The sequence below is a fragment of the Geospiza fortis genome, unplaced genomic scaffold (assembly GCF_000277835.1).
Source record: "Geospiza fortis unplaced genomic scaffold, GeoFor_1.0 scaffold70, whole genome shotgun sequence".
In the NCBI taxonomy this organism is placed as follows: Eukaryota; Metazoa; Chordata; class Aves; order Passeriformes; family Thraupidae; genus Geospiza; species Geospiza fortis.
In genome coordinates, this window is record NW_005054317.1 from 6215292 (window position 1) to 6227252 (window position 11961).

At 38.6% G+C, this 11961-nt stretch overlaps 1 protein-coding gene across 1 annotated transcript in view; it reads right to left on the reverse strand.

The window, feature by feature from the left end:
* The window catches only part of PXK (PX domain containing serine/threonine kinase like), a 24696-nt gene extending 17756 nt beyond the window's left edge, over positions 1-6940 (reverse strand). Inside the window, exons 1-4 of the mRNA XM_031056315.1 lie at positions 6895-6940; positions 6184-6231; positions 1870-2056; positions 1415-1434 (exon numbers count right to left, since the gene is read on the reverse strand). Of these exons, the coding sequence (XP_030912175.1) occupies positions 1415-1434; positions 1870-2008 (159 nt within the window). The 5' untranslated portion in view covers positions 2009-2056; positions 6184-6231; positions 6895-6940. The remainder of the gene's footprint in view (positions 1-1414; positions 1435-1869; positions 2057-6183; positions 6232-6894) is intronic.
* Positions 6941-11961: the final 5021 nt, after the last annotated feature.

Genomic DNA, 11961 nt, shown 5'->3' on the forward strand with positions numbered 1-11961 from the left:
AAAGAGGGAGAAAAAGAAGGAAAAAAATTTAAATGTTTTTATGCACTGTATAATGTAATTATCCACATATGAGGTAAGATTCAATGCCAGAAGGAAGCCTTCAGGAATTCAGACTAAAAGTCAGCAAAATCAATTCAAAAGGAAATCAGATAAAAACACAGTTAGAGGGCATTTGCATTTTTAACCTGATAACTCAAATCCAGAGAGAAAACAGAGAAAGCACTGCTTGGAAAACTTAGCTTCCCCATCTCTATTCTATCTGTACTGGATCTACATTTCCAAGTCTAAATCACAGCTCAGATTTCCCACACTAGGTGTACACAACATTAGAATATCAAATGTTCCTGCTGCATCTGTAGAAGTGCTTTTATCTCTTTGACATCCATCTATGTTGCTATTACTAAGTGTAGTTTATGTAAACTCTTTAGTTCTGTTTCACTATAGGTTATTGTGCCCTTTTCTGTGCAGGCAGAGGTATTTGGCCAGCTATCATGAGCCTTCATACATTTTGGGGGCCAAGGGGGAGGACACCCATCTGGTTAGTGAATTCTCCCACAGCTGGGAACACAACTGGTTTATTCATGAAGTGACTTGAGGGGAAATCTCAATGAGAAGTGGGGGGAGAAAGGGAATCATGCCAAGGGAATCATGGCATAGAAACACAGCAAAAAGGTAAGGATGTTATGATCTCTCTGCACTGTATCTTCTTCCTTTAGAAATATGCTAGAAAAAAAGTGTAATAGATATCATGTCTCTGCTCCAGTATTTAGGAAATGACAAAGTGATGGTGTCTCTAAAGTCCATAGGCAATGATGTGTGTCACCAGCTTCCCAGCAATTTGCAGGAAAAACAATCTTGATGAAAGTGCTCAAAATTAACACAGAAATCACAACACCTCCTTGAGAATTTAAACTGCTTGCTCAGCATTAGCCAGACAAACTGCATCCTTAGAGAGTCACTAATAATTTACAACTCCTGCACAGCTTATCACATTGGGAAATGTGCTCTGCACTTTGAAGCTGAAGTTACAAGAATGTTACATAAAGAGAGAGAAAATAGACAACTGAAAAGGAAGCAGTGAGTTCCTGCTTCAGTAGGCTCTGCTTCCAAGAAAACAAGCTTTGCATTTTGCAAAGAGTTGGTTTGCCTATGAACTAAATTTGTGGAGTGGGTTTCATCACTAAGAGGAAGTTTTTTCAGTCGGTAAGACAAATATTTATTGACATCCAATGGCTGAAGCTGAAATAAGACAAATTCAAAGAAGAAACAGTTAGTAATGAAGAAACTGATCACTGGGATATCATTTTAAGGAATACAGTGACTTTCCAGTATCTGTGGGAAGAGGGTATCTGCTTAGTCTAGCCTTGAAAAAGTACTCAACCTAGCTCAAACAATTAGTTCTAAATTAGCTCACACCCAAACCAAGAGCAGGAGCTAGACAAGATAACCACAATTATTGAAAGATTCACTGTTCAGAAAATGGGCTGTTTTAACAGAACACTAACAAACTTAACTCCACCTTACCCTCTGACAGAAAAATTCTTTCCCAAAAGCAATTCTTTTAATTTATTATGAATTATGAAAAGTAGACGTCGCTCTCACCAACCCCCCCTCCTCTAAGTTCTGCTTATACAGATCTTGACCCTCTTCACTCCACTGTGAAATAACTCAAATATTTATATTTGGCAATCCCAGCAGGATCCATGCACAGAGCTGGAGAAGCCTTATCATAAATAATCACATGCACAGTAGGATAATTTTGAAGATTGTTCCCCCCATGCTTCAGTGTAGATCCTGGCCAGCATTGACAGAAGATACACAGCACACACTGAAGCCAAAGTGAAGCACAGTTTTGCATTTCCTACTTACCAGTGTAATTTACAGAATAGCTGTTTGGGTCCAGGAATTTCTTTACCAGTTCACAGTTGGACAGTATGTGATGGGTGGTAATTACATCCAGGTAGGCCTGGAGGCCCTTCTGTCTTTCAGCAATGAATTCACGCTCCATATTTCCAATCAACTTTTTTGGAGGAAGAGGTAGACTTAGAGTTGAGATCTTAAAAAGAGAGGAAAAATTACTAACCCTGCTCTCAAAATACCTCAAGGATATAAAACTAGCAACGCAGAAAGCAAAAGTTTCTCAGCCGCAAGCTAACTACTGGATAACTCTCTTTGTATTGTGTATCTACAAGCTTTTCTATTTTTCCTAAGCACTGTTATCAGAGTCAGATGACAGCTCACATCCCACTGTGAAGAGATTAGTAAGTGGAACAACACTGAAAATACAAGGAGACAAATTTTTGCTAGTGAGTCATACACTTAAGATCACTACCAGAAACTTTCAGATACTAAATAACTACAATTTTCAGCCAGGTTCTTTCCATGATGTACTTCTTCCACTGCACAAAAACAATTCACACCTGATCATTTTTTCTGGGTAAGATTTATGCTTTCTTATTTCATCAAGTGCAGATTAGTAACTTTCATCTGCCTCTATGTATCTGTAGGTAATGTTAAGCCCTATTAGTATTTTAAATATGCAATTTCATATACGGTGCAGATTTCCATTTTATCTTCTGAATTTGTTCCTGTACATTTTTTAAACATCTATACATCCTTCAACCCAGAAGCAGCTGCAATCTACCAGGGGATGTACACTAATTGTATTATACTGACACAAGAGATCCAAAACTTAAGGGAAAAAATCAGAGAAATCCTTCAAAATAGGACAATGAAAAAAATTCAAAGCCTTGTGTAACTCAGATCAAAGAGATGATCTTTAGTGTTTAGATTCAATTACATCATGTGAATTGCCAGAACACATTTTTTGTGTTGTTAACACATCGTTGTCCTGCAGATCAAAGCACCTGCCTTGGGTAAGCTGAATCTCCCTGGGAGTTATCTTTAAGAATTGTGTGTTGCAGGAATCAATTACACCAGATGCAATAACCTCATTTCTAAAGCAAACAGTTCACCAGGGAGAAGACTGGAACTTCTGGTGTTTGAACAACTTTCATTTTAACTACTGGAAAAAGTAACAGATTAGTTCAACAAACTGGGGCAGAAGGAGCATTCCCCTTCCTTTCCACCTCCTTCATTTGAACACAGGAGTTGTCCTCTGCTAACTTTAGTACTCCTCCTACTTCTCATTTTCTGACTTCAAATTATGGACTGGAAAAGAGCTATAACTATGTCTGAATTACAGAAACTATTAATAAAAACCAGGAAAAAACTAAAAGCAACCATATATCACTTACAGCCAGTAATTCACCAAATTAGTTTTAGCAGTAGAGGCAAACAGAACTCTCTTTTGGCAGACCACTCATTTCAATTAAAAACTGAGTTTCTAAACAAGAACTGAGTCCTCTTCTAGAATTATTCACTTAAAAAGCATGTCAAATAATCACCTTTACCTTCTTGACCTGACAACTAGTTACCATCAGAGAGAAACTGACTCTAATTCACATGTTTTCCAACCACTATAATTTGTTTTAAAACTTATAAATCAGACTTCTACTATTTTTCAACAGAAAGTAACGTTCAGGCCCAGGTTTTGGCAGCTATCTGCCAAAACACACAGCACAGCACAGCAAGAACACTCCAGCACAGAAGAGCACCTCACTGAGGGCCTGACCTTGCAAAGACCTCACATGCTTTCAGACACCACTTCTCAGCTCACCACTGGAGCCAGGATGGGAAGAACCAGGGAATTAACATTCTTATCTTCAAACCACAGCCTGCTGAGGAATGTCTGTTCAAAAGCTGCAATAAAATGCTTCACAAAAGCCAGATATCTTGCTGTGAATTCCAGTACTTCCAGTACCAGCACTTCACTTGACAAAACAGAAGAATGATCTCCACTGATCTCTGTCAAATAAGTCAAGAGGAAGAAATGCAGAACTGACTGGAAGAAGCTTTTCAATCTGGTACAATTGAGATTTCAGGGAACCTGTCTTGAAATTTTATGATACAAATCAGGGTTACATATATATATACTTCATTTTTTCCAAGGCATTTGGCAGGACTGCATTCTCTAGCCTAGACAATTTTTAAATTATCAACTCTTACTATAGGTAGTACTAGATTAAGAACAGAAAATTTGCATTCCAACTCAACCGCAGCTGTGCTCAAACACATCCACACAAACACACAGAGAAGTCAAGTATGCCACAAGAACTTGGAGAACTTGGGCTTTACACCCAAAAGAAGCTCCAGCAGTTCTTTCAGCAGATCTTTAGCTTTGAAGGAAAAAGATTAGGGTTTGGTATCTTCTTTTTTGTTTGGAGTTCTGTTTGTTAACTCTAATTTCAATATACACAAGGTGAGAGCTTAAAGAGTTTTAAAACACATCACGGGACCTGAATATTGTGATGGAATATTGTTGTTTAGAGTTTTGGATGGAAACATCTGAGAAGTGGTGTTGTCTTAATGGATGAGGAAAGTTCAGCTCCAGCATCACAAAGAGTAATTTATAAAAAACTCTGAAACAGTGGGAGAAAACCACTGGAGGAGACCAACTGCTAAAGCACATGGCCTGCTAATTTAGCCACCATCTCATATCCTCCCAAAAAAGTTAGAGGTAGATTTTGATAATTCTTTTTAATGTTTTCCAGTCATCCAAGCAGCTGACATTTTTGTCCTGGATCTTAGTTTCTCTTGTTTCAAATTTCCCTTTTGTCCCACTCTGCAAAGTTGCTATCAGATAATTCCCTGGACCCTCCACTTTTATCATCCACCTCTATTTCAGATAAAAAGGCTTTTCCTTTCTAAACTCCATCACACATAACCTATTTACCTTCACTTAATAGATTTTCCACATAGGCCTAACTTTGCAGTACCTGTCATTTCTGGATTTTAAGTCTTAAAGGTCCATTGCCTTCTCTACTAAAGCTGCCTCATTTGAAAGGTAAATGAGAAGGCAACAAATCCTTTTCATGCCTTAACACATTCTGTTCCCCCATGGTTAAGAGCAGCTTGTTATAGGTGGCTGCAAAGTGAACTCTTCCTTCTTTTCAAAACTGTCACAAATTTTTTTCTCTGTGATTTCTATCAAAACTATGATTAGACCACAATGACCCCAAGGTACTCTGATGACCAGTACCATCTCAACATCTTGTGTTCCCATGGGTGTTTGTCTAATTTTAGATCTTGGATGTCTCTGGTGCAGGAGACACTCTGTATTGCATTTATTCAGCACATCACAGAGAAGGTTTCTAGGTCATGATAAAAGTTCCTACGTGCTACTGCACATTTAACAGAATAATTCCACAAGGCAATAATAGGAATAATTCCACAAGGCAACCAGGCTGCATCTGTTGAATTATGACTGATTTGCCCTGATCCACCTGCAGCAGAGGAAGCAGTCACAGTGGGCTCTCAGAGCACACAAATCAACACCCTTGCAGGGTTTTGCTCACCAAAGTTCATCAAGCAGATAGCTGACTTGATTTGGGGAGGAGGGAGGAAGCAGTATTAAGCTCTTGAATTTATGAAACACTTAACAAGGGAAAAATTTTAAAGTCACAAAAATCTATCCTTAAATTGTGCTGTTCACTTTTTATCCTGTTTGGCCAGTATGGAAATCTCAAGCAAGGAGTTTGTCTCCTGTAGATGTTAATCACTGCTGCTTCCCCCCTGTTCCCAAACACATTCACACTTCTGCTTTTTCCCACACAAACTAAAAAGAAAGAATTGTCCTAAAAAGCAGAAGAAAACACACAGTAAGTCCAGTGTCTGACCAAGGAACACTCCTCAGTGACACAGAAAACCATCACATGAGAAGCAGCATCTGGTAGTGCTTTTAGAGGAATATAAATAATGAGACACATAGCACTTCAATGCTGAATTTATAAGGTTGGTATGTGCCTTGGCTTTCTCCAAGTCAAAGGAGGAACAAATAAAAACACATAAAACCGGAACAAGTCACAGGATTGAAGGGAAAGATTCAGTATCTGCCAATTTCCTCCATTTCTATATAAATTGATCCTGTTTATGTTAAAAGTCAAATTTTACAAGAGAAAACTAGGAGGAATAAGTACACATTCATGTTACATTTGAAGTCACAGTTTCTCTTTACAGCTAGGCAAATTCTTTTATTTTTTCACCACTATATATAAAAATATCACAATTCTGAATATATTCTTCTAATGACATTTTTATTCATATATGAAGAGTGAAAATTACCTGCAGGCTATTATTCAACAAGTCAAAGTCACTATATCGCCTCACAATCTGTAAAATAAAATACAAAGTTCAGGAAACAAATTACTTTTTCCATTAGAATTTTACTCCTCAAAATCCCATCAGAGAAAATTAATTCCCATTTACAATCATCTTCTTTTGCAATTTTTGTACAAATGCCTAACTGCTGGATTTATGTCACATTGCCAGAGAGCAAAAAAGGGTCTTTAATCACAACTTGATCAGACAGAAAATGCATTCCTAAAAATTATGTTAAAACAGTACTTGTGAGCAAAGTTGCCTGCAAACAAGGCATTTTTGCCATATCAGATGTAACAACTTTTCATGCTCATCTTCATTACTACTTCTTGGTTTCATTGGTCTCATAAAAGCAGAGCTGTGATTTTAGCACTGAGAAAGGCAAATTGGAATTTCAGATTTTAAAACTATGGTTGTACCAACACACAGTAGAAACATAGGACAGGCATTTTTCCTAGAATATCCAGAATAGCAGCAGACAACATGCCTTCTGTAGCTGGCAGCAATACTGTTTTTCTCTTAGTTTTGACCAAAAGAATTCAAGCACTTCATGTTCTCAATTTCAAATCAACATTTCTCTTTCCAGCTCAAATTTTAAAAGCTAGGAATAGGCAATTTTCAAACTTTTCCTAAAAAAAGAATCCTGGTTACATGAACTACAACTTAAGAAATTACCTGCCAACTGTTTTCTGTTGAAACTCCTCTCTGGACACGGATTATGTATTCCTAATAAAAGGAAAAAATCATTAGAAATGAGAACTAATGAGCTGAAGAAAGTTATTAGGCACTTCTTCAAATAGGACAACAAACATTCAAATGGAGTTCAAATGGAGAAAATTCAGATCCAGCACCTTGGGGAATGTCAGAGCTGGGTTTGCTCAGAGCATCCCTAACAGTTGCTCTGCTCGCCTTTCCCAGCATAGAAGACAAGGAGAGCTCCAGGAGCTTGCACACCTGTGGAGCACTCGAGTGGTTTAATTCAGTTACAGAAAAACACAGCAAATTGAAGATGTCACAAACCAAGACACATAACTGTTAAATTAGAACTAAAGTGTCTATTTTCAGAAAGTCAGCTTGACATGGTCCCTCCATATTCTTTCCTCTTACCCATTTGGAATCATAATTATGGTATCTTCCTGCAAAACAAGAACCCAAATCCTCATAACTAGTAACATAAATCCACAGAGCTGATAACATTTAACCAGTGTAGTTATCTTTGGAAACTGTGCGACAGAAATCAATTAATGGGACACCTGGAAACCCATATTCACCACTAACGTGGTTTTTCTTGTTTTGTGGCCATTGCTGCATTTTGGGAAGAGGCTACTTCACATACAGACAAAAAATTGCAGCAACTGCTTATTCATCAAGTCTCAAAGGAACATTGGCTGTTCCTCTGAAAAACCACACCAGTGATGATTCACCATGTGCAGTCATTCATCTTTTCTAGGATTTTGGAAGAAGCTGAGTTATTGCTCAATCCCTTGTAGCACTTGCTCTTTATCTTGTCATTTTCTATTGAGCACCAAGAAAATGCTCTAAGAGAGGCAGAACAAAAATTCACTAAACAACCATCAAAGCATCTTAATTGCACACAACCACTCTGGTCAACCCAGCCCTTCTGGAGACCCTCATGATAAACAACTTGGGACACAGAGCTCATTCCCACAGTAAGATTATATTTTAAAAAAAAAACATATTTGGACCGCAACTATTTTTCCCCACACTTACTTGAGCATTTTCCCATCCCATCCATATCTGCTTTTGTCACCTAATGCACTAATGAAGGTTCCTTTTTATGTCACAGGGTTTCCAACAGGAAAGAGAAGAGCAAACACTCTCCAGGTGTGGCCATGAGTTCTGTCTGTAAGGAAGAGCCAAGTCCCCACCACAGGCTCTCCATCAGCACTGACCCTAATGAATTATTGTCCAACTCAGCACCACCCTGTCAATACAACTAAGGAAAAAGCCTAAATAGTCTTCTGAGTTGGTTGAGGGCCTTTTTCCCCAAAGCTGGTAATAAGATTGAAAGTCAAACAGCAATAGTAGAAAGGCAGGATAAGAAATACAATCCCATTCCCAGTATCTGCCATGGCTACACATAATCAGCAGAGCACAGGATGCTGAGTTCCAGTGAGAAGCTGATACTTCCTATTCCCTCTGTGTGGCAACAAGCTTGTCCTGGGATTATAATTAGCACCACTGATATATGCTTCCCATAGGACCAGAGAAGAGCTTTCAACTCCTCAAGTCCAAATGCACAAAAGCCTTTATATCTCTGCCAAATTCTGGTTTAGTTAGGAAAAAAACCTGAATTACAACAATCTTCTTCTGAGACAACCTGATAGTGGGACTGACACTGTGCCCATAGGAAATAAATGAAAGCACAAGGAAAACAGAGGCACACTCTGGATCATTTCTCTTTAGCAGCAGCATCAAATGTAGGAAAACAGGGTGGAAAAAAGAAAAAGCTAGTAATTACCAGAGTTCACTCCTGCAAACAATTTTAGGCATTAGCAACCAGGCTCAGGGAGGTCTATGTTAGGTACACTCATGTAGAAATTCCCATGGCATCTTTCACTCCTACATGAATAGCTCAGAATTTTTCCTATGACTCAGTTTACCAAATAACTTCAAAGGAGCCCTAACAGCTGCTGGTTGGGAAAGAAAGGTCTCAGCTTGCAGCAGAGAGATGACCTGCTGCTCTGCCTTGCCCATGGGCAGCAAGGTCACTGTCAGCAGGAGCCTCCAACAGGACAGGCCACAAAACCATTCCTAAAACACAAACCACACCTCCACAAAACCATTCCTAAAACACAAACCACACCTCCACAAAACCATTCCTAAAACAACTTCCCTGGCTCCCTCCACACAGGTGAGATTTGTACAGCCACTGCTCTTCCTCTCAGTACTGCCAAACCACTTCATGACACAACCTTGAAATTCCTGCAGCAGCTCAAAATACATCTTAAAAGGTGCCAAGCAAAGCAGTTTTACCTATGGGATCATTTCCTGGCTGCTCCAATTAGTCAAAAAAAGCTGAAATGGGTGCTGGGAGGAGGAGGGAAAGATGTGTGACCCCAGTTGCACACTGTCATTTCCTAAAATCTTCTTCCTAGTACTACAGAGTTCTGGATACAGTTTCTGAAAAGGAATATTTTCCAAATAACCACATGGAGCAGCGACAACCACACTGCATTTCTCCAATCCTTTGCTGGTAACAGTTTCACACTCACTGCGTGGGATTAATGTTATCCTGAACTTACCCATTTTCAGGCAGAGCCAAGATTTAGGTGGTTTGGGTTTTTGGATTTTTTCCTCCCCAAAATTCATCAAGATTAGTCCCTGGTGCTCCAGCACTTATTAAAACGTTATCATCAGCAACTCAGAGCTACTCAGCAAAATTTTGCTAACATTCCTGGGCGAAAATTGCAGAGCAAAGCACTCCAAATATTTAACAATTGCTCTTTATCACCATTCCTGGTTTTCTCAAACAGGAAGCAAACAGGAAAGAAGGCTTTTGCAGAGACAAAATAGGAAAAAAAAAGTGGTGACTTAAGAAATTCTTATAATAAAATGTAGAGTCTCAACAATATTGGGAAATACATTCTTTTTCCCCAAGCAAATAGTCTCTAAATTTCCAGCTCAGGATAGTCAGTCTCTTTTTCCACAGATTTCTGCTTTACATCTGTTTAATCCAACAGGCTTGAAAAGCCAACCATTATAAAGATCCAGGTCACCTTCAGGTCACATCAACTAAAAGTTTGGAAGGGCTTTATTTTATAACCATTAAAGAGAGGAAAGCCTAATTAAGCATGAATACAATCCCTGCTTAAGTAGGCTGGATTGGAACAATTTCTAGTAAGAAGCTCTTTTAAATGTTTATTTAGAAAATCTCCCATGCGAAAAGCAGCAACAACATCAGGAGAGCTGCTCAGCCTCAGAGGCCTCTCTGTTACAGGGCACAGCATTTATTTGCTATTGCCCAACTGCCTTAAAGCCCATCTGAGGTAGGAGCAGCAGCAGTGGTTGGTGTTTTCCCTCTTTCTAAACAATTCAGGTGTGTGTCTGTGCTGCACCATCCACACTCTGTATCCTCCTGTAGTAATGAGTCAGCCATTCGGGAAGTGAAAGCTATGAACCAGGACAACTGCAGGGAAAAAACAGGACACACATCTACATGTAATGAAACTTAGTGAATGTGAAAAGCTTTGGAGAGAGATGAGAAATCACAGATTTTCAGTGCTCAGCATCACTGTGACCTTCACCAGAAAGGCAAATTACTCACTATTTACCAGGAAATACTCAGCCAACAAAAATATTCTAATTAGGGTTTACTAAAGTACAATATGGAAACTAATATTTTGACTACAGTCTTCACAGGACCTGCAAATGCAATACTAATTTATTAAGATCACCAGTGGAAACCGTAAGTGTGGAATATTTAAAATTATATGTGATGGAAGAGCCATCTTTTGTGAGCTCAGGCTGGAGAAGAGGTGGGAGGTAATCGAGTTTACTGACTAAATCCAGGGGAGGAGCTGCATTTCTGAAACCTCAAACAAGTGAACTATGACAGTTCCCAATGTAATGCCATGTCTATAAGTAACTTCATGTTTGTTTTTGTCCAAAGTGAACGCAGCCTTGAAAAGACTGAATTCTTTGTAAAGCAGATGTGCAAAATCTTTTACAAGCTTTTAAACTAAACCCTACAGTCCTAGAAATATGTGGCTCCATTTTTCTATTTGGAACAATAAAGGAAAAATAGAAATGCTTTTTCAATGTTTTTCTAATCTAACAGCTATGAGTGTCAACATTCATCATTGCTTAAAGAAAACTAAAAGCCCTGAAAGATTGTTAGGAGAGGGATTTATTTCAGCTGTTCATTTCCAAATGCCTTTAAGACAACAATGTACTGGATCAAAGCTGGCTGTTTCACTACTTCAATTTCAAAATATGAAACACATGAAAAAGGAAAATTACTTCAGAAAAGAATTGAGAAATGTTCAGAAGAATATGTACAAGTCACCAGTAGTTTTACTGCTGAACAGACTTGCAGGTACAGTTCTTAATAAGGAAAATGTCAGATTTTCACAGAAGAAAATAGCATCCTATTTTAAGGCTTAGAAAGAAACCACTATTAAATGGTGAACACACAGATGAAATATTGCAATATGAGGCAAGTTTAACAGCCAAAATTTATTAAAGCTTTAGTGCTGAAATTGCCTCTGTTGTCAGAACACAACATTTGGCATCAAGATGAGACACTTGCAAATGGCTCAGTATATTGGATGTAATCCTGCTCCTATTAAAGTCAAGGAATGCAACAAAACTTCATTTTCTACAGAAGGGTTGGTACACAGACCTACAAAGGGACTGACTCATGGCTGTGGAAAGGTGCCCAACACAGCCCTGGAGTTACACAGTTCCTCTCCCCGATGCAGTGCTAGGGGCTGAAGCATAAAGAAAGAGACAAAATGAAACTGACTGGGCTTGCTCTTGTAATTTCAAATCCATTAGCTGAGATGCCACTGGAATGCACCTGCAATATGTATTTTTTTGGCTTTCAAAATGAAAAGGACTCCATAAACACCACGCTATAGAATTAATTGTATTTAAGTGCACATTCCAACAAAACTCAGACTGCTTGTAACACACTTAACCAGGGAAACAACTTCTGCAAACATAGAAAGGCATCATTTTCCCCTTCCAATTATGACTGGAAATAAATACACAGAAAGA